Source organism: Brienomyrus brachyistius, chromosome 14 (assembly GCF_023856365.1).
Source record: "Brienomyrus brachyistius isolate T26 chromosome 14, BBRACH_0.4, whole genome shotgun sequence".
NCBI classification, from domain to species: domain Eukaryota; kingdom Metazoa; phylum Chordata; class Actinopteri; order Osteoglossiformes; family Mormyridae; genus Brienomyrus; species Brienomyrus brachyistius.
The window spans coordinates 10,157,270-10,180,860 of NC_064546.1; the positions used below are offsets into that span (position 1 = coordinate 10,157,270).

Here is a 23,591-nt window from a genome sequence, read left to right on the forward strand (position 1 = left end):
GATTCTTGAGATTGTTCCCCTTGGGAATAATAATTTAACAATTTTTGTGACTCATTCAGCTGCAACTCTATGTAAGTTGCTTTATGATGCTTTGAGAACTTGCATATAAACCACTTTTTTTTTACATAAAAGAGATGAAGATATAATGATACAATTCAACCTAATAAAATTCAACTTTGTAGCAGTTCTTGTAATTGTGATTTAGTTACTTCATACACTCCTTGTTAGTCACCTTCAAAAACCATATTATGGCATAAATAGTAACACATACAGGCTGTGGACAAAACTAATGAAACATTGTGGGAATTTTAAATTTTACAGACACACACAAGATAAATGTGTTCTTGGTTACACAAAAGCTTGGCAGTGAAGGTTCGTTAAAAAATAAAATAAAAAACTTATTAAGCTAGCCAACTACAGTATTAGAAGTAGGTCATATTCTTGAAATTATACAGAAAATGTCTTTCTTGCCCATATATCTTCCTACCTCCACCGTGTGTGTGTGTGTGTGTTCTCCCTATGTTACACAGGATTTCCTCTAGTTATTTCAGTTTACTCATGCAGTTTGGCTAAATGACCCATGTGTGTGTGAGTGTGACCCATGTGTGTATGTGCCCTGCAATGGACTGGGATCCAGGGTGAGTCCCGACCTCATACCCTATACTATATAGGACAGGCTGCAGGTGACCCTTAAAATACCAGACTTGGACTGCCTGGGGGTCCCTAAGTACCATGTTGGGAAACACTGCGACAGTGAATTTATTGATTTCAGTGAAATAAAAGTTAAGAAGAGCCATGTGTCATTTTATTCTTGTTCTATAGTATTTTTGCAGTTATACAGTCGATTAATTGGCATCTCTAAATTGCCCATAGTATGTGCAAATGTGTTTGAACCCTGCAACGGAGTGGCATCTCGTCCAGGGTGTCCCCTGCCCTGTACATCCTGGGATTCGCTCTATCCCCCCATGCCAGCTGACAGGTTAAGTCATTTGAGGATGAATGGAGCATTTCAATCATTCAAGTGATCGATTATCAATCAGTTCTTCAACATATGTAGGTTAAAAATAAACGTTAACTTCTTCCGTAATTATGTTAGCAAATTATTAATTTGATTATTATGATGCAGTATGTTTTCCTTTTTTTTCCTTAATGCATTTAGTGCTGTTACAACACCAGTTATAGCCAAGCTGACACTGCATGTTGTCTGAGACCCAGCTGAACTTCTTCATATCTGGTCTTCACACCTGCACTGCCCATGGACGGAAGGTCCCTGCCTCTGGAGGGGGACACTAAAACAGACAGCATTACACCATGAACTCGTTTAACCTCAGCATTACAATCTTCACAATGAAAAGCAAAACATTCAAACAGGTTTTGTATAATTCTGTGTAATTTGAGTAATGCACATCTAAGCAACTATGAGAAAATGACAAATGAAATATATTTTTTCCATTGATAACGGGAGTTTTTAATCTTTAACACTGAATTTATCTGGAATGCTCAACATACACCGCAAGGTATAATGAGGTCGGCAAGCAACATAATGATTAAGAACATGGGTAAGTAATCTGTGCCTGCACCTGTATAATTTAATGATTAATTGAATTCAGTAATCAATAGAGGAATTGTTTTTTTAGCCTGTATTACTTACGTTACCCTCCAGTTACAGAAATGGACAAAGCGTAAAAGTGTAATGTATGTAATTTTTTTACAAACCATTTGCATTGTCTGCAACAATGAGAACGATATTAAGCAATAATAAAGATGACCGCTTCTGAATTATGTTGGCTGTGCTACGTTAATTATGCTGCTAAATATGGAACTGTGTAATAAATATGCGCACAATGACATACCATTTTGATGAACTTGTCTTCACAGGCAACTCGTATCCTTTCTGCACTGGCAGGACTGTCCAGTCGAAAAGGGCCATTGAGTCCTGACTCTGCCCTAGCGGCAGTGATGGCATCCTTAATGGCGTAAAAAACGGAGGCTGCCAGAAAGAGTGGTGGTTCCCCTACAGCCTGAAATGAGACACAGAAGTACGAGGTTGAGAATCCATCCATCCATCCAACTTCCAGCTGTTTGTCCTGGTAAGGATCACATAATGAAGATAATAATGACAAAGCTAATTTTTATTATACGACAATTACAATAGTGAGTCAGCAATATTCCACAAAAACACCAGCAAGAACACAGGCAAGACAGAAAATTCCACAACTGAACAGAGATGGGACATTTATAATCTAGTTGCAGAAATTGAAGAGCATTTGCAGATAAATACTTTGCATAGCGAGAAGTTTGCAGAGTACACTGCAGTAATCGCAGTATACATGTGCGGGAGGAGTGGGGGTCTGGGGGTGCCTGAGCATCTGCCCCTTTTACCGGAACAATTGAAGGTGCCCTATTTCAGGTTCAAAGTGCACCAATTTAATAAGACAATACCAGATAATCATACAAATTTTGGCCCGGCAGGCAAAATTTATTGGAGGGACCCCCCCACCGGTTAATGAAATTTACTGAGAAGGACCCACACCGGTCAGTAAAATTTACCTCAAGCAATGCACCCCTCTCAATTTGAGCACCTGGCCCTAAAAAGTCCTGTCATGTCAATCATACGTAGGTCCCTGAAGTAAGCTGAAAAGCTGCCTCTTGCGTCTTACCTTCGAAGAGAAAATGGCCTTTTCATTGGGGGCATCCCTGAGGAGAGACACCTTGAACTCCGTGGGAATATCACTGAAGGCTGGAATTTTGTACATGCCTGGCCCACGAGTGAGAAGGATGCCCTGGGGGGAGTAGCGAAGCTCTTCCAGGGTAAAGAGACCCACCCCCTGCATGAACGCTCCTTCCACCTGTGTAGACCACATGGCTCTGCCATTTTATCCTCTCTATATCGCGTTCACATAGCATTAATGTTAGTTTAGGAAGGAACTAAATGCTGCAAAGAGATCCATACCTGCCCAATATCAATAGCTGGGTTCAGACTCTTGCCAACATCCATGACGATGGTGGTGTGAAGGTTCTGGAAGGAATACGGTTCCATGTCATCATGAATTATCAACTACTGTAATTTTTATGTTATGAAAAAGTAATAGAAATGTGAAAATATAAATATACACATTTTAAATGACATTATGACAGAAGGAATAACATTTTGCATTATTTGATTAATTAAAAAATCTGGATTTGTCTCTTCCTCTCCTGGAGCCGACATCTTATCGTGGTCGAGGGGTTTGCGTGTTCCAGTGATCCAGGACCTAAGTTGCCCAGGGCTCTATGTCCCTGGTAGGGTCACCCAAGGCAAACAGATCCTGGGTGAGGAACTAGACGAAGTGCGGCTCAGAGTCCAACCCTTAATGAAGAGAAAAATATTGGATCCACGGTTTCCCTTGCTGAAACGCGGGTCACTGGACCCCCCGCTTGGAGCCAAGCCTGGGGGTGGGGCTCGATGGCGAACGTCTGGTGGCCAGGCCTGCACCCATGGGGCCTGTTCGGGCACAGCCCTCCAATGGGCTCACCACCTGTAGGAGGGGCCCAGGGGTCGGGTGCAATGTGAGTTGGGCAGTGGCCAAAGGCGGGGACCTTGGTGGTCCGATCCTCGGCTGCAGAAGGTAGCTCTAGGGACATAGAACATCACCTCTCTGATGGGGAAGGAGCCTGAGCTGGTGCGCGAAGTTGTGAAGTTCCGGCTAGATATAGTTCACGGCTTGGGTTCTGGAGCCAGTCTCCTTGAGGGGGGTTGGACCCTTTTCCACTCTGGAGTTGCCCGCGGGGAGAGGCGCTGAGCGGGGGTGGGCATACTTATTGCCCCCTCGCTGGGCGCCTGTACATTGGGTTTATCACATGGGCGGCAATAAGTTGGACTTATTTCCGGTTAGGGTTGGACTCCATCAGGGTTGGATCTGGGTCCATCTGTCATCGATTCTGTTTATAGTTTTCATGGATAGAATTTCTAGGAGCAGCCAAGGCATTGAGGGTGTCTGATTTGGTGACCTCGGGATTAGGCTTAGGCTTTTTGTAGGTGAAGTGAGAGAACGATGGAGCGGGAGATCGACAGGCGGATCGGTGCGGCGTCAGCAGTGATGTGGGCGCTGCATCGGTCTGACATGGTGAAGAAAGAACTGAGCCAAAAGGCAAAGCTCTCGATTTACCAGTCGATCTATGTTCCGACCCTCACCTATGGTCACAAGTTGTGGGTAGTGACCGAAAGAACGAGATCGTGAGAGCAAGCAACTGAAATGAGTTTCCTCCGCAGGGTGGCTGGGCTGGGTCATTCAGGAGGGACTCAGAGTAGAGCCGCTGCTCCTCCGCATTGGGAGGAGCCAGATGAGGTGGTTCGGGCATCTAATTAGGATGCCTCCTGGACACCTCTCTGGTGAGGTGTTCCGGGCATGTCCCGGGCATGGAAGGAGGCCCCGGGGAAGACCCATGACATGCTGGAGGGACTATGTCTCTCGGCTGGCCTGGGAACACCACGGAGGAGCTAGATAAAGTGGCCGGGGAGAGGGAAGTCTGGGTTTCCCTACTGAGACTGCTGCCCCTGCGACCCGACCTCGGATCAAGCGGGAAATAATTGATGGATGGATGGATGGATGGATGGATGGATGGATGGATTTGTCTCTTCATTTTTACAGTAGTTACCGTGGTGAGCACCAATACGTACCCTGTTGCCTTAAAGCAGCATTTACAGGACATTATCGTATGCAGTGGCCCTTGGCTTTGTGTTGCTGATAGAATTTAATCCTTAGGAAAAAAAATATTGGGAAGGTCTGGTTTATGGCATTATGGGAAATCAATTTCAATGTGTTCAGTGCTACCTTGTGATCTCCAGTTAGACAATCGATTTCAACTTCTGAACAAGCCACACCATAGCTGAAGTAGTTGAATGGTCGTCCTTGATTGGTCTCGAAGTTATAACCCAAATCAGGTGTCCTGGTTTGAAATAAAGAAGATCCAAAAACGTCCAAGCAATGACATTTCTCATTTAGGTATCTCAAAACCTGAAGATAGATATTGTATGAAATGTAATTTACTTGTAAAAGCCATTTGCTGATAAATTGACTCTGTCTAGATATGCTGCTGTCACCTGTAACGGAAAGAATTAAAAAGTACAGTTAGTATTGGCATGCATGTCACATGCTTACACAACACAGACAATATATACAGAACTAGCAAATATGTGCTCCTAATGGGTGTTTGGCAGGAAAAGTTCTGACCCAATCTTTCCAGGTACCCTGAGGGTTCTTGGTTCTGTAGGGTTCTAGACGCTGGATCAAAGTCTGGCAGGCATTCTGGAAACGTAAAAGAAATAATTTATTGCACAGTTCTTCCCTCATATTGCTCATAACCTTATCTCCTTATTACAATCTGTCTTGCAGGGTGTTTGTCATTAAAATATAATCAGAGATATAACAGTTTGGTATAAGTTTATGGTTTAAGATAATATTCCTTTATTTCATTTAACAGAGGTGGACATTTCAGGTCCAGAGAGTACAAATCCAGACCAAGATTTTGTTTCAACCAACCAGTTGAGTTCTCTGTGATTATGACTTTTTATGTTTAACTCAGTCACCCCTGAATCAGTAAATTTGCAGGCTGCTGCTCTCTTACATAGATGGCCATGCCATTGAGATCTGAGGAGACTGATGCTGCAGTGGGACTGGTGTTGGGCACAGTATTAGTGCTGGTCTCTGTGATGTGGATCATAGAGTCTGGGATGCCCAGGGCCCGACTAGCCACCTGAACAGGAAATATAGCCGTTAGATGATTTTCATCCACAGCTGCTTTCACTTATCAACAATTTACATATATCACAATATTAAAACCTGAAATATTTGTACAGTATTTGTGAAAGAGTGCAAAATGGTAACAGTGCAACATGTCAGATAGCTGCAAACATTATTCATTCTGCTATTTGCGCCTCTTTATTGCACTGGTACCATTTTTCACTGTTCCACAAATACTGTACATATAATTCTGCTTTTATACTCCTTTGTATATTGCAAGTTTCTATGTCTATACATGTGTCTACATTTATTGCCTTGCTTTATGCATGTTATATATGCTGTGCTACTGATTGGTACTACTGGTGCTACTAAATGGCATTTCATTGTTTGAGGTACAGTGACTATAAAGGTATATATCATACCTTAACTAAAACTGTATGTAAACCATTACAAAGGAATTCTTTTTTGTTATGCTCCACATTGTACTTTTCAAATCTGTACTTTTACTACTGCTTGCAGTATAGCACAGCACAACATAGTCATTTTTCTAATACATTATTCCATATTTTACATTTTATATACAGACCGTTTGTTCAATACCATTATAGCTGCTATCACTGCAGAAGATCTACCTCAGGGCAATACACGCACCTGGACTATTTTGGTGTGTAGTCCCTGCCCCATCTCAGTGCCACCATGTGTTACGAGGACGGAGCCATCGGTGTATATGTGGACCAGGGCTCCTGCCTAGAAGAACATGAAGAAGATTAGAACAATTTCGTGTCCATGTCAGTAGGGACACTATGAGCTATGGACAGCGTTTGTAAACTACCAATCAATGAAAATGACCAGGATTTCACTTGCTGTGTGCTGATTGGTCAGTCTCCTATAACCATGCATGTTTCACTAATGTTAATGTGAATCAGCTGGATGAGTCTTTCAATCAAAGAAACATCTCAGTAAAAGCACAAGACGAATTGGACTAATTATCCGAGCACAGGAGCCTTTGAGTTTTAAAGTAGTTTTGTAAAATCTGAAATAGCTCATATTTTCCCCCTTACAAGGATTAGATGGTACCATACCAACAACACAGCCTCACTGTTGTGAATCAGCAGAGGTGACAATTTCAGGTCCAGAAAGTCAAAATCCAGACCATGATTTACTTTCAACCAACCAGTTGAGCAAAGTTGAAAGTAAACCATGGTCTGGATTTTGACTTTCTGGACCTGAAATTGCCACCTCTGTGAGTCAGAGAGAGCTTTCTGGAGACAGAGTGAGTCGGACTAGAGGTGAATAGTTCAGCTGATTAGATGTAAACTCGGGACACAAAGGATATTTACCTGATTGAGGAAAATAGCGGTGAAGCTAATTCCAAACTTGGTGGGTATTACAGAAATCCCTCTTTTCTTCCAGCGATGTTGTCTGGAAACCCATAAGAAATCTATGACGACTCTTTCCGTGTATGTGTACATGGGCATTCATCAGAATCTCAGCCTAGCTACACTCATGCCTACTTGATCCCTTGACAGCAAGTGCATTTGTAATGTGCTATTTCCCTCACTTGTACGTCGATTTTAACAAAAGTGCCTGGTAATTATGTAAAATGTAAATGTTAATATACTACCATTGTAATCTCCGGAAAGAGGAGAATATTCCTATAATTCACATGTACAATATACAGCCTTTGTCCATCAAATGCTTTTCAGAAAAAAAATTATTTCTCCAGTTAATTATTTCACCTGTTAAACTGCTCTATTTGTGTCCTACGACAGTGATACTTTGCGAGGACCAGGCACTCTTCCCAGCAGCGGCTGATAGTAAATTGCTCCAGATGCTGATTGAAAGGTGTTAGATCTCCCTCTTCGTAAAGGTTCAGTTTCCGAACCTGCAAATAATAGACATTCATTTAAATTTACTGTCATCCGCGGACAGTTTCATGCTGTTCCGTCTGGGAAAATGCAGACTTTCGGAGAATAATGCAGGTTGTGCAGGAACCATTTGGTGATTTTTGTGGCCACAATGGGATGACATCATATTTAGATGCTTAGATGCATAATTTATTTTGGTCTCATTATCTGAGGTATTATTAGAGGAATCCTTTCAACAGATCTGTTAGTGCTTCTATAGAAAACATACAGGGTTGGATAACATTTGAAGTGTTGCATTTCGGTCTTAACTTAATAAAATAAAACAAAAGCAAATCTTAGTAGAATATTCACTGAACCCTAAAATAATTATCTGGCTCTGTTGAAAACACACATATTTTTTATTTTGTGGCCATTGTTCATTTTGCAATGAGGATGTACACTTTACACTTAGCCTGTCTTACCTACTATCATCTCTTCTATATCTTCTATTGCACTGTTTCGTGTCTCACTGTTTTTGCAATGCCTGCCCTTTTTACACACTTGCACTAGTCCTGTGTTGATGTAGTGTTATATGTAGCACCATGGTCCTGGAGGAACGCTGTCTCCTTTCACTATGTACTGTATTACTGCATATGGTTGAAACGACAATAAAAGCCACTTGACTTGACTTGATGTAATCCAAGTTGCGATTGTGATTTCTCAAGTGTTTCTCAAAGTAACATGATCCCAGTGCCATGTACTTTGGGCTGTCACATAAATCTGAAGTGAGTCTGCAAAACAATTTGATTCATTCGCAAAGTGACGAAAGGACTCAGTCTAAACATTCAGAATGGTGGTATTTTCTGAAATCACAAGCTTAGTCACAAAGGACATTACTGTCATTACGCACTTCCTCAGCAGGTAGGCCACAGGCCATCGCCACATCACATATCCAGCTCTCAGCTACCATCATGCCCTGGGGTCCCCCGAACCCACGGAATGCGGTGTTGGAGGGCAAGTTCGTCCGGCACATATATCCTGTTCCATGGATATGAGGAATATTGTAGCAGTTCTCCATGTGAAACAGAGCCCTTTCCAAAATCTAAAAAAAAAGCAATGCATGATTTGTTATGTCAAACGTATCCCTACGCAAATATATTTAAAATCACAAATATTTTAAAGATCTTATGATTATTAATAACTGAAAATATGCAATGATGGATAGAGATACAGCAGATATTACATGTGTTTCTTGAAAGGGTAAGATTCAGCCTTATTTCATATCTTTCAAAAACGTTAAAAACACGCACTGATAGTGACAGATCCGTAGAATTCCCTGCGTTGCAGTAATATGTCACTTCCAGGGCAATTACTTTACCGGTCTTCATGAAGCCGACCTCAAGAGAAAATGATAACAATTAGCTCGCCGAAATTTCACAAGGAAGTACTTTGCCATTGTATGTTTTTTTTGTCCATAATATGGGCATCTGATAATATTTGAATAAATCACTGCAGTTAAATTACTGAAGCAAAGATGGAAGCTGATAGATGAGCAGCACTACATGATTTCAGGCCTGGTCTCACACCTTATAGCGTCCCAGGAATGGGTGACGGCCCCCAGTGATAAGCATGTCTTCGTCTCGGTCCAGCATGCAGCGGACAGGGGTTTTTAATCTGGGTGGGAAAAACATGCATGCAAATCCTCGTAAGATAAATGCTGGCTGGGCAGGTTAGTCCACAACAGCAAAATCATTATTATTATTATTATTATAATTATATGTAATGTATATGTATATACACACATCGCAAAGAACTGTGATGCGTCGGGGAAAATTCTGTGATATAGCGGGTGCGCGATAGCTGAACCGAGATATAGCGGGGGATCACTGTAGTACAATAAGGTAAAGTTGCTTTTTCAAATAAAGGTGATGACGTACAGTAGGAGATACCTACTTATGAGCCGCTAGCGCCACCACTGTTGAAAGCAGTGTGCTCCTAGACTCCTTCCCTCCAAAGCTGCCCCCCATCCTTTTCACTCTGCAGACGATCCGATTGGCTGGGACTCCCAGCACCTTGGCAACCAGTTGCTGATAATATCCACCAAGATTTAAAAAAAAAAAAGGAGAAAGAAATATGCAACTAAAGGGATTAATAAATAAAACACTGGAATGCTCTGAAAGTAAATTAGTAGACATACGAGACTTAATAGCAAATAATTGTACAGCATTTGATTATTCAGTAATTAAGTGCCTGTGTGTGAGGAAAATCCCTGTACTTGGGCGTAAATATTCTGCAAGGTTTACAGTAAGCTTGCATTTAGACACTTGCAATTAATAATTAAACCCTGAGGTTAAACAAAAACCAGAAATCCTGGGCAGTCATGGGAAAAATGATTCATGTACGTAAATGTTTACATTCAAGGATTTATCAATTTATCCATCTATTTTTTCATTCGTTTTCCCCTTTTTGTGATCATCTGTCATTATATCCATTACACACCAAAAGTGCTATTTCCATGGTGACCTACATACCTGAGTCTTGGTAGCAGATTGTGTTGAGACAAACAGCTCCATTTCCCCATCCTCTCCTCTGGGAAGAGCCAGAGAGCAGTTGGCCTCCAGGTAAAAATGCTCCTGTCCCCCAATATGTATCTCTCCTGCACAGCAAGAGCAGACGGCATGTAAGCATACAGTATAACCAGCAAGAAGAGCTTGTGAATCTTCAAGAGCTTATTCAGTAACACTTTACTAGAAGATGTTATATATAATGCATTATAGATATAGTACCTCCATAATGCATTACAATGGCTGGCATAAGAATGAATAAAGCATATTGCAGCATCTTCTATTGAAAGTCATAAGGCATTATAGTGTTGATTATAATACTTCATAAGCTCCAATGAAGCTCTCCCCTATAATGCACTACAGATGCCTTCGTAATGTATTATAATGGTCGGCATAAGAATTATTAAAACATTACCTCAATTTCTTTAGAAAGTCATAAAGCATTATAGTGATGATTATAATACTTCATCTATAATGCTCTATAGATACCTAATGCATTATAATGTTTGGTATAAGAATTAAGTACTGCAATATGATGGGATCTACAGTGCATTATGCATGAGAGCTTCATAAAGCATTCATAATGCATAATAAACATGGCTATAATGGGTTATGCCTATTTATAAATATGTATAGTGATGTTTATATTTTTATTTATCTTTATGAATGCATTATAATGTGATCTGAATGTGTTGATAGATTGTTATAGATCTGCCATTCAGTGTTACCTTTTATTCTCGTATACTTCAGATGTTTCATTATTTGATGCCCTTTATTTATTTAAATTATAGCAATTAAAACAACAAGATAAATGTTAGATGCTTAGGGACATACTGCATATCTAAAATAATCCTGAAATAATCATTAAAAATAACCAGAAATGAACCCAATGGATTTCACACCTTCCAGAATGAGATCTGCCTCTTTAAATCCTTCCTTGAGGTTCCCTTTCTTAATTGATCTCACTGGTTGATAAAATGATTTACATTCAATTGCCTCCTGCATTAGGGGGAAAAAAACAAAAATTGGACATTCTGCTTCTGGAAATATGCTTAAAGTAAAATCACATTTTTGTGATATACTCGATTATTCTGCTTATTTGTTAAAGCACAATAAGTGTGGATTTTATATGCGCTTGTAAGATAAGATCTGCTTTATTGGTCCCATGGGAAATCTGTTTAAACACAGCTGCAAAGCAACATAAAGTGCACAGATGCAAAAATACTGCAAAAACTGAAAGCATAATGTATTGTGTAAAAGAAATGAAAATATGGTAAAATGGTAGTCAAAGGTCACTGCCTTGATTTATGTTTAGTGCATAAATAAAGCACTGAATGAGAAGGAATCTGTGCTGTAATTCCCCTGATATACTCAATAAGAAGTTATAATAAATACATTGTTTGTCTGCAAAGTCCTTAATAAAAATTTATATACTGCAATGTTTACCATGAATTCTAAATCCACAATAAAGGGCTAAATGCCAAAGGTTGGGTTAAACTTAGTAGAATGGCATGTTCCAGATTTAATCCAGATTGCAGTGAAAACAATTTTGTTGGTGCACTGTTACTAACCTGAATTGTGACGATAGGCTTCAGCTCTTTGTAGAAGATCTTCACTGACTTTGCAGCTCTTTGAGCATGGGCCTGTGTATCAGCAACAATGGCCCCCACTATGTGTCCGACACATGTGACCTTTGGGAAAAGAGGCAAAGTTCATGCCAGTTACACTGCAGTATTGGGTTTAATACATCAATGGGTAAAATAGCCATGCCAGTGGCATCCACTGGGCCCCAGTGCAAGATTTTATAGGGGACCCCCCTCATCATTTCTAGGGACTTGTCCATGCACACAATCGAATTTACACGACTTCCCACTCCGAGAACAGAAAAAAAGAGCTGTACTCAATTATGATATCAATTTTCGGTATATAATTGTATGCATTTCTCTCCTTATTTCGGATTCTCTTCCAAACTGTAATTCTCCCACATATGTGATTCAATAATAGGCATGTCACCTTTTTTACATCATTTACATAATTTTTACAGTGGTGTGTTTTACGCTCAAAATCCTGACCGTACCAGTAATACTGTTGGCAGGTCTTTAGGTGTCATAACAAGTTGCACAATGGTTAATGAAAGATAGCTTCACTTCTTGCTTCAACTTTTTATTGCCCCTCCCTCCGTGTGGCCCCCCTTCTTCGGGCCCCAGTGCGGCTGCATCAGCTACACTGCCTATTTTTCTGGCAGTGCTCAGCTTCTATGCTGAAACTGTGCCAAGCTAGGAGGAGGCTATCTGGACACCACTTAGTAAATCATCAATTTTTATGCCTGCAGTAAAGGTCACTTGAAAAATACTTGAAAAGCTACAATAGTACACATTGCTACAGTCACTGTAAGGGCACAAATAATGTCTTGAGCTAAGAAGAAAGTTCGTTAGTTAATCTTATCTGGAAGATTATAGAAAGACCAGACACAGATTCTACAAAGAAGGATCCCCCACCTTTGACTTCTACAGGTGTGTGTGAATGGTAACATGCAGACTACTGTACATACAGCACAAATGTTTAAGCATCTAGAAATACAAGCATTGAATTATGGTTCTTCAGGAGCAGTACTCAGACAATGCTTCCGACAAAACCATCCAGCATTCTCTCATCAGTACAGCCGGTAAATGGTTGCTTATTCAGATGATTTCCCTCAATCTCTAATCAATACACCACCACGGTCGCTATAATTACCATCCCATCAGCCAGAACTGTCTCATCATAAACTGCATGTCCTGTCAGGTTGCTACCAGGGATGTCCTTAGCAGTGAGGAAGGTGACGACGCCAGGTGATGACATGGCCTCTTCGGAGTCAATGGACCTGATGGCAACACAGCCAAGTAACAATTGTAGCAGAATATTTCTTAGCAGCCAACTTAAGGACTCAAAGAAGAATCATCCACACACTTACAGAATCTGGCCGTGTGCTGTGGTGCTGGTGACCAGCGCCAGGAAAAGCTCATTCTTGTAGTGTGGGATGTCATCACAGTACACTGCCTCACCAGTGGCTTGTTTCAGGGCAGAGAGGTGCATGATGGGTCGACCTACGACATCCTCTTCATTCTGCCCTGGGGGCACTGCCTGGGACAATAACATTTGATTTAATACTCATTACCTCAGCACATATAAACAAATATTGCCCCTCATTTCTCAGAACAGGGTAAGTGCATGACACTAATCTGTGTTTGACCTGCAGGTTGGTTTCAATTCGTGGTGATATTTCAGAATGAAAATAAATGTTGTACCACTTCCGTCCATATGATTTCATATCCACTTGGTACTATTGCAAGAAATTCTGGTGTTTTCAGGTCTTTTTTGCAGGTAATGTGGTGCAAAATTTAGACTGGATAGAGCGATACACATGCATATCTGGTCTATTTTGTTTCTAGCAAAGTTTATGAGGGTAAGAAAAAAAGTTTTGTGGGGTTTATTAGGCTCAGGCTGAGTAGTGAATGTATTCTGTAAATAATTGTTGGCTAGGCTTTTATTTCCAAGATAAATGTGTGTGTTACAAAGACATGCGAAGGGCGAGTATCAGACAAGGGAGAAGAGTCTGCATTGTACCTCTGTTAACTAAGAGAACTTTGCGACACACGTGTGCTGTACGCACTTTATCGCTGCATGTACAGGAAACGATGGCCACCTACCTGGTAGACCTGAGAACAGGAGGGAAACTCTTTGTGGAAAAGCTCAGTGGCACTGACGTAGTCTGGTCGGACATCTTCCAAAATAATCCCCTATATGAGAAGAATCATGGCATAGGCTTTATTTCAGTATCTGATTATAAAACTGTAGTCCTGGACAATGAATGGGAGGATAAAACACACTATAAGTTGGCCCAATATTTCTATTTTAACTTGTTTTGATGTCTGCTGTTGTTTATTGCTTAATGCTACACGTACCTGAGTAATCATCACAAAACTCTTTTAATGGTATTTTTCTTGGTGATCTGATAAATGTTTTTAAGACAGCTGCTGTTCGCCTCCTTTGCATGTGGCCTTTCATTACCTGCCCCTTTAAGTCTCCTGCCAGCTTACGCTGGACGGTGAGGAAGAACTTGAAAAAGAGGCTGATGGTCAGTGTGCGTCTGTAGGTGACAGAACCACCAGGGGCTGAGGGGTCAAGGGTCATCTCCTTGGATAAGAGGCTGCAGGCTTCCTCAAGGAGATTCTCATTCCACTTCCTGTAGAAAAAATATGTATTTAATTGAATATCACTACTGGGTAGAATGTCCAGTCCATCAGAGGGTACGTTCATTAAATTACAATTTAAAGATACAATTAATAAAATAGGCACATTTAAAGCCATATTTCAGAGGTAAAACCAATGCTTTATAAAAATTCTTTTTTTTTCATTGTATCGAGATACCATCCATCCATCCATCTATTATCGGTATCCATCTATCCATCCAATATTGGTATCTACCCATCCATTCAGTATTTGTATCCATCCATCCATCCATCCATCCATCCATCCATCCATCCATCCAACCATTTTCTGTAATCAATTGTCTTAATCAGGGTCATAGGAGGTCTGCAGCCTATCTCGGAGGCTACAGGTGTATGGCAAGGAACGACCCAGGATGGGGTGCCAGCCCATCACATGGCATGTATTGGTATCCTTATAGATAAATCCCTAACCTCCCAATTAGCATCTTGCAGGTCTCCTTGGCCAGGATGGTGGTGGGTGCCATTCCTCCATAGCTGAGCTGGAGGTGCCTGACGGTGTTTGTCTCCTCCTCAAAAATGACATTCATGCCACAGGTCACAATGGCGATGTCATCCTCACGGCGTAGGGATTGCTTAAATGCCGAGAAGTACTGACCCTGTAATGCAAAAAGTGACCTGAGTCCCTGGGAATCCCTAGATCGATTCATATGTAAAGGGGCTGCAAGACACAGAGGACCTCTGCTGAGATATGCAAAGGTGCATTGGGCTGGGGACACATTTCATATCATTCAATATCTCACAGTAGATGAACTGATAATCAGCTATTTGAAAATTGCAACAAAAAATTCTGCGTACTTTCCTTGTGTAAGGAATTTCAATGGATAACAGAATCTCTTCCGGTTTTAAGGCTGTTTTTCGGTATCTTGGGAAAAATTGGTCATCCATCTGTAGGACTCGTTTCCCTCCTGGAGCAGATCATTCCATACATCTCAGGTCTAGGTGAACTTATATTATTATTAACTTAATATATTTTTACAGTTGACCCCCCCCCCATATTTTTCAAGCTCCAGTTTAACACAGTAGCATCACATATAAAACATTATAGCTACATTTTCAATGTCTTTGCTATGGCTATAGGGTTATGATGTGTAAAATGTAAAGATTACTTAACGATTATCAAAAGGTTCCTTTTGACTACATAATATCACATTCTCTCATGTGAAATGCCATAACTCATCAGTGATGTTGCATCAGTCAGTACAGTAACTACTGATTCCACATGAACCTTCTAGTTGATGGACTACAGACTCTGAAGAACATCATCCCAAAGGTAAAAACAACATTACTGTATCATCAATGGTAAATAAATGTTCCTGAAAGTCGGCACCTGTCTGTACCTTAAAAGGTACAATTACCTACAGCTAAGGGTACAATTGGTAGACCCTTGAGGGTACAGTCCCAGTGACACGCAAAGGTACACATTTTTACCCTTTCTTCTGAGAGCGGTACAAGTGCATTTGCCTAAGAGAGTTCATGCAGAAGCACTATTTACCTTTAGATACGACTGTTAGCTTACAGCCGGCTGCCATGAACACAGGGCTGAGATCAGAGATGGGACTGGCTGTCATTATATTGCCCCCTATAGCCTGTAAACAATAGGACAATAGGTTAACCATAGATACTAAATCAAATTAATGTTACAAATATCACTGCCACCTGTAAAACAGGAAATGATGCCGGCAGTTATGCAACCAGTCGCCATGTTATTCAACCTCACCGCCACGTTTCGAATTTGCCGTCCGGCGAACCACCGTAGCTGCTCCAGTATGGCATGAAGAACTTCCGTCTGGTAAGGCAGGAGGTCGTCTACAGAGCTGCGAAGCACCTCTTCCAGTTGGGTGAGGGTACAGGCCGCACCAAATAAGATCCCTTGACACATAAGCTTCACTTTTTATTGTGTTATAATTAGCATGTTAATACATTAAAGCATCAGAAAGACCCATACAGTATACGATCTTACACACATGTAGGCTAATTGATCTTCACATGTTTGACTATATAGACATGTGCATCTGAAAATAATACAAATCTATATGTCCTGGTGATTCCGGAACGTCTTTTGCTAATTTTACTCTGCATATAGTCTTATTTTTTTAACTGAAAGTTGAAACAACAGATAATGTTCAGTTTGAATTCATGCCGAAATGATTGACTGGAAGTCACCCAGATGAAGGATTAAGTTGTATGTGTATTTAATCTAATCTTCATTCTACAACCATCATAACAGATGCAGGGACGGCCTGACCATTTCTCGTATGTTGGACAACGGTGAGCTCAGGGATGACGGCAGGAGCGAGTATCACAGGATACAGCATATTCTTGAATTTCATTTCAATACCTTAAAAATGGTGTAATAATTTAGACAATATTATAAACATCGGAGACAAAATAACATTGTAATATTACCACTTATCGACAATTTTCTTGGCGAATGTGTTTCTTTTTTGTCAAATCAACAATTTATTATTTGTAATTTCTATTTTTATGCTGACAAAAGCTAGTTCACTTGGTAATGGTATACTGTACTATAGTGAAGGTTTTTTCTAAGATTAAATCCATCTACAATCTGAAGCCAATTCCCACCTGCATTGATTGCTCCACCTTAGTTCTCACAAAATTAAATAAATGTAAATTAATAAATGAAGGTACTTCAGAAGTAAACTAATGAACTCCTTCCTTATGGATTTCCTTATTTACAATAAGTATAAAGCAAAAACATTTTGCTCAAACCTGAAAGCCATAACGATCTGATTCAGCAGTGCGGTCACTGTTTCAAGGTAAGCATTCCAGAGGTCTTCTTTTGTGATTCAACATGTTTGCCATAAGCATAGACTGCCTTTACCTTGAATTTTACCTATCAGTATGTCCATCCCTCCCTAAAGGCGGTAACTTACCAACTTCTGTATTGCCCACAACCAGCTTTGCTTCTGGGTATTTCGCCTTCAGGTCCAGCAGCTCTGTCAGGCAGCTGGGTTGGATCCATACCACTCGCTCGCCTTTAAATTGCAGTTTCTTATTTTCCTGTTTGGCTAAGCGCTGCAAGAAAAACACCACAGCAATGCATATTCTGCGCTCCGTTTCCACTGACTGTGATTAATTGATAGAACATGGCTACTGAGCAAAAATAAGTAACAAAAAAATATACCATAATAATTTTGTTACACTATAAGTACATTTTAACATTCTAATACTGATATTAATACTAAAAAAAAACTGCAGATTACCAGAGCAATATTTTGTGAAAAAAGTCACTGTTATACGACCAGCCAAAGTTACAGAACTATACCAATTAAAATGTAGAGGCTAGAATGTTACGGAAAGCTGCAGTTAGAACAGGCGGATAACTGTGTCATAAACAATGGAGAAATGCGGAATATATATATATATATATATGCACATACTGAAAGCTCAGGAGGAAATATGACCTCCTGCGTTGGGTCCAAAGGCTTGAACTCAGAGGGGTCATACAGCTGTGAGACAGAACCTCCCTGCAATTAGTAATAATTCCACATTACTCAGAAGGATGGCAACAGCAGAAAGTTTAAATAATCAAACTTTTAAATATAATACCTATTAATCTTTACTGTCAATGCAGAGAAATTATTACTATTATTCTAGTTATACTATTTTTATTACTACTGCTACTAATAATCATACAGATTTAACCTAATGTGGTTTTCACTCTATTATTACAGAAACATTTTAAAAGAAAGAATGGGTAAGTACTGAATCAGAACTAAAGAATGTATTGTTATTTAATGTATTTACTCAATAAAACCGATTAAGTTACATATACTCCGCAATGTCATGTATACAACATGCCATGCATACGTCAAATGTGAATGTAAAATCTGTGTGAACGTTGGGGTTGAATATGCAAAAGCATTGTGAGAAGTTGCCCTTCCAATATGAAATGGTGACACACACAGCTCTTTAAATATTATGTTTGGCTCCTTGATGTCGGTGTCATAACAGGCTGGCACCAGTGTTACGACACATAAGTCAACTTCTGTTCACTTCCGACTAGTTATGCAACACGCTTAGTTGGTCTGCAGGATTGCCAGACATATCATGAAAAGTACAACTTCTCTTCAAGCTTGAATGTTTTCACTGGTCAGATAACTGCGACGTCACAACATGAAAGCCAAGGTAATGACAACTCTATGCTGGCCTAGAAACAAGGTGCATCTTCAAGGAAATTGAGTTCTCACATTAACAGTGGTGGCTTAATGCTTAGTGACGTGCAGTTGGAACTGAAATGGTTAAAGGTCTGAATCCCTCCCTAGCAAGACACCACTGAGGTACCCTGAGCAAGGTACCACCCCCAAATACTAGTCTCTGGGTGCTGAATTAGCTGCCCCCTGCTATGTCACATATGGGTTAAATGCAGAGGACACATTTCGTTGTGGTGTGTCAACAATGGCAATTAATCGCTTATTTCTAACATCTTTGGCTTCTCTGTTCATGCAGCAATCATTCTCTTTTCCTTTTCTTCCACAGCAGCCACCGTCCTGCAGGTTTTTAAAAGAGCAGAACACCAGTCGTTCAGTTACATACAATGATTTACCTGATGCCTTCACCCGAAGGAGCTTACAGATTTTGTAGCCAATTATATACTTGGATAAATTTCACTGGAGCAATTCAGGTTGAGTACCTCACTTTAATATAAGCCTATACAACAGAATAAGCATTCCAGGTACAATAGCTAACAGATTTCATGGTCCTATCCTTTAACACTACAGTACCAACTGGGTAAGCATTTTAACAACAGCCAAAAAGCCATAAAGTGTAACACCTAATAAAACAGATACAGGCCTCCACCATACAGACCTAAGTTATAATGTCAGTACTGCCAATTAAACATCTACAAAGATTGTGTCACCTTGCAGTGAAATAAATACAGATTAACTACAATTGTGATATCTAATAGGGTCCATACTTACAATGGCAAACGTCTTGTACCCCTCCAGTATTGGCCTATATCCAGTACAACGGCACAAATTACCTGTGAAAAATTAGCATAGGCATAAACTTTTGTGGGGGGTGTGTTTGATATTTTTAATAGTACTGATCATAGTTAGGTGGAATGACAGTCAAAGTTTCGTCTTTATGTATAAGAAGATACATAGCATAACTTTGCAATGTCAAAGCTAAGTACAATACTATTCAATAGCTAATTATAGTTCCTGCACTTTACATTTTAAGTAATTTATTTGAGTTATTGAGGACAAGATTTTTGCATGAGCTCCACAAGTTATATACAGTGTGGCGCGTTGGTAAGAAATGTAACAAAAATGAGCATGAGGCGCATAAGTCATTTATTTTTGTTGTAGAGGTAGCCAGAGTAAACTCACACAGAAACAGGAAGAATATGCATCTCTGTACAGCAGGGGCAACGTTTTACAAAGAATACTGCGATTGGTCAAAGTGAAACCCCTCCCTTGTTGACCTAGGGGCGTATTGAGCTTGGGAAAATCAGGGTGTGCTTGTAAATGTTACCTTGAAATGCCTCCTCAATGTCTAGTTTGGAAGGCTGAGGTCTGTTCCTCAACAGGGCGTACATGGACATGACGATTCCTGGTGTGCAAAATCCACATTGTGAGCCATGGACCTTGGCAATCCGCTCCTGGGTGGAAAAGTGGAATTTTTTTTCGTAAATGAATTTACATTACATTCCAGTCCAGAGATTACTCCATTGCAGTGTTTCTTTCTCAACTGAGTCCACAGGAACCCAACACACCTGAAGCAAATATTTAAGTAATGGAGAATACCAAATAACTGGTACATATGTGCTGGGAGCTGGAAGGGAACACAAATGTGGCCTGTCTGGGAGTCCCTGAGGATTTATTGTATTAGACTAAGATTGTATAGAATACAACCAAATTCTTTTTTTAAAGCATAATATGGTTAACATGAAATGAGTCTTGTAAAGATGCAATCTATAACCTTTTCTTGCTGGAAGAGCTATGATTTTTTCCCCAGCTTTGATATTTTTAATTTATTAAACAAAACAAGGGAAAAAGGCAAACCAGATTTCTTCAGTATCTGATCGGAATTGCTGTAAGATGCGATAGGACACAGGCATACATGTGTTTACCTGTACTGGGTGTACTTGGGTGGCCACGCTGCCAATTCCCTCCACAGTGGTGACAGCACTGTGATGCAGCGAGCAGACTGGAGCCAAGCAGGCATTGACTGCATGGTGACTGAAAGTATTTCATAAAGGCCTGCAACCAGGACCTGCCTGACCAAACAGCAGACTGCACTCTGATATCAAATACTGAGGCAGTTCCAATATAATGGGTAAGAAACTCATTCGAAACCTCTGACCCACAGGTATTTGCAAAGAATCATGTGTCACTCTCATTTTAGAGGGGCATGCTACATATTATCTAGCATCTATGCAGTTACGGGGATGGGTAAACCTCTGGGTTTATACATAAATAAAATTCCCTAGAAACAACACATTCTGTTGCCATGGCATTAAAAAAATTACTTTGTCACACTCTGTATCACATCACATTGAAACTCTCGAACTTTGTTCCTCTGCAGTGACCTAGATTCAACGTGTTTAACACATTGGTAAATAATTTCTAATGATATAATAACCCTGTGTCAAAAGCAACACCATACTTATTATAAAATACCAAATTTTCCATTTGCTTTTATTCACCAGACTCAAAGCACTGGTCAAGCCCACCACCGAATCATTGAAGGTACTTTTGTGTTTTTATGTCTAGAACAGGATACAGGATTCTGTTCAGGTGTGGGTTGAACCTGGAGATCATCACAGTGCAGGCCCCACATCCCCCTTCCGCACACCCCAGCTTGGTCCCAGTCAGTCCCACTGAGTAGAATAATATTAAGGATCAAGTGACAGAAAAACTTTACTTTCACGCTTTACTTCTGTAAGTAACAGCGACCTCACAATGTAAAGCAGAGCTTGCCTAATGGAAAAAAGTCATTGGGTCATTACTGACAAATCGCAAACATTTTTATAAACAAGAACTTGTGTAAACAGAGTGTCTGCACAATCCATTTGTCCATCTGTGCAAGTGAAACATAATACAGGCAAATTAGACACATTAGTTTTCGTAAGCATGAGTTTCTCAGTGCAGGTAGAAATCTAAACAAGCATTTGGAGAACACAGAAATTACACATACAGAGACAAGGGCAGGAATTGAACCCACAGCCCTGCACTCAATCATCAACCTGAATATAGTACAGTGTAGCAGGATTGGTCAGCTGGAAATACACCCCCCCCCAAAAAAAAAAAAAAAAAAAGATTAAATCAAATCTGTGTGAAAAGCTTTGGAATTAAATGATATTTGGAATATTACTACTGCACAATTCACACAATGCACAGATATTCAGCCGTGGATCATAACTTTGTCTGAAAAAAAATAACGAAACAAACAAATAAACGTTTTACATCATATTTTCATCAAATCATTATCTGTAACACGTTAGTATACATGCATTGTTAAAAATATATAATCTAAAAACGGAAATACAGTATATTCCACGTCAGGTCCATGACCTGAACAAATTATTTGGACTAGAATGTGCATACTCTGTATGTGACACACACAGTAAGGATACATTTTGTCCGGAGGTACGTCAGGAGCGTCATCTCTGGCTCTGCATTGCGTTCCACAATCTGAAAAATAACGTGAAACAAGGAAAAACAATACTTTCAAAAAATTTATTATAAATAGATTTTCACATTTTTATCTGCACTCAGCAAGATGGTTGTTTTGTCGGTGAAAATAATGAACAGACAGGTACACAGTACCGTTTAGTAGTTTGTGAATAAACGTTTAATAACCTTTTTACACTAATAACTGCGATCCCAAGAAGCATAAGTGAATGGAAGGAATGGAACTACAATATGTGTATCAGTACACTGACAAACTAATTAGCCTACCAATTTACTAATTTTAGCAAATCGAAGTGTGATTTGCATACGTATTGTAATAAAATACTTACATGCATAATTATATCCGCATTTATATTTTGAGCTGAGATGGCAATACGGGATTTACTTTTCTGGTTTTTATTGAATATATAAAGTACAAGTATACGCATGTAATATATAATTTTCTGTTTAAATTTTCGAAATAAAGTAATCCTACCGTACCTTTTTCCCATTCACAAAGAAAAGTAATTCGCCTTCCATTGAAACACCAATGTCGATGTTAGCTGGATCCGGCATTTCTTGCTTAATCACCGTATAAGTGCTTATCATATACTGTGGATTTAAACAGTTCACCATTACCCTGTTTGCCTTGCGATGCACTTTGGAGCTTAAGGTTTAGAGCGCAGCACGCAACACAGATACCGTAATACCTAACCTACGCGTAATATCTTACGGACGCAACTTCTGCATTAGAGCTCCCACAATATATAGTGATATATTATTATATTTTGGTAGCGGGGGTTTTGCAATTTTAGCGATTGTTCTTTTTCAAGATTTTTGCATGACCTCTATATGCACTTTCCAAGCCAATCATATATATATTTTTTGTCCTTGCTATTGCCCTAGCTCATAGAAAGTGGGGTGGGGGGCAAGGGGCACCCCACACATGATACCTGTCTCTGAAGAATTATGAAAGGGGGGGGGGTTAATTCTTTACTAGGGGGGTGGTCTGGGTTTAATGAAAATGAATGAGAACACACTATCTACACTTACATATATTTGAGGGTGGGACTAAAGAACAACACTAGCAAATGCCCCTGGTACACAATGCTGCAACCTGGCTAACTTTAATTTTTCATTCAGAGTTGTGTTTACTGAGGGTGTCTAAGTAACATAACACCTGCAAAGATTTGGGTTGGGTACCCATATTGATGGGGTTTACATGTTATTCCGATGTTTGCATGGGTTTCCTCCAGGTACTCTGGTTCGTAGCCTCAACATAATCTCGAGTGTATATGCGAGACTTCTGATGCACCTGATGGCATTTAAATCGATGATATTCTGACATTTGTCAACAGTAAAAATAAAAGGCTAAAGTTAAAGTAAGTTTTATGTTTAGTATCAGTCACTTAATTGTGTTAATATTTACATTTGATATATTAGTACAAATGATCTACTAAACCAACACTGCTAAGGACCCAGGTTCGAGTCTCCGCCTGGGTCACATGTGTGCAGAGTTTGCATGTTCTCCCCATGTCATCGTGGG

General features: G+C 40.0%; 1 protein-coding gene across 2 annotated transcripts; it reads right to left on the reverse strand.

Moving 5' to 3' along the window:
* Positions 1 to 164: 164 nt before the first annotated feature.
* On the reverse strand, positions 165 to 22,771 carry LOC125707970 (xanthine dehydrogenase/oxidase-like). Of its 2 annotated transcripts, XM_048975417.1 has the most exons (36): positions 22,547 to 22,768; positions 22,009 to 22,066; positions 21,156 to 21,252; positions 20,503 to 20,611; positions 19,905 to 20,031; positions 19,349 to 19,410; positions 18,851 to 18,916; positions 17,807 to 17,893; positions 17,300 to 17,441; positions 16,651 to 16,743; positions 16,123 to 16,274; positions 15,898 to 15,991; positions 15,201 to 15,310; positions 14,817 to 15,001; positions 14,185 to 14,359; positions 13,824 to 13,913; positions 13,088 to 13,257; positions 12,871 to 12,997; positions 11,706 to 11,825; positions 11,037 to 11,133; positions 10,102 to 10,226; positions 9,524 to 9,657; positions 9,157 to 9,244; positions 8,881 to 8,967; positions 8,481 to 8,672; positions 7,463 to 7,608; positions 7,064 to 7,145; positions 6,375 to 6,470; positions 5,608 to 5,736; positions 5,214 to 5,288; positions 5,031 to 5,083; positions 4,815 to 4,929; positions 2,954 to 3,019; positions 2,661 to 2,849; positions 1,854 to 2,021; positions 165 to 1,289 (listed from the first exon to the last, which is right to left on the reverse strand). In XM_048975417.1, the coding sequence occupies exons 1-36, from the start codon at positions 22,679 to 22,681 to the stop codon at positions 1,239 to 1,241; spliced, it is 4,092 nt and encodes a 1,363-aa protein (XP_048831374.1). In that variant the 5' UTR covers positions 22,682 to 22,768; the 3' UTR covers positions 165 to 1,238. The 2 variants fall into 2 exon arrangements, 1 of the variants encoding a protein (XP_048831374.1); XR_007382396.1 differs by lacking the exon at positions 165 to 1,289 and having other exon boundaries at positions 1,882 to 2,021; positions 2,661 to 2,868; positions 22,547 to 22,771.
* Between the last annotated feature and the right edge of the window lie 820 nt (positions 22,772 to 23,591).

What these genes read in the sequence shown, in the direction of transcription:
- LOC125707970 (XM_048975417.1), bottom strand. Translation starts at nt 22,681, where the DNA reads ATGGTGAACTGTTTAAATCCACAGTATATGATAAGCACTTATACGGTG. An exon ending in AATCTGCTACCAAGACTCAG is followed by an intron (nt 9,658 to 10,101) that starts GTATGTAGGTCA and finishes GGATATTATCAG; the next exon opens with CAACTGGTTGCCAAGGTGCT. An exon ending in GTCTAACTGGAGATCACAAG is followed by an intron (nt 3,020 to 4,814) that starts GTAGCACTGAAC and finishes TATTCCTTCCAG; the next exon opens with AACCTTCACACCACCATCGT.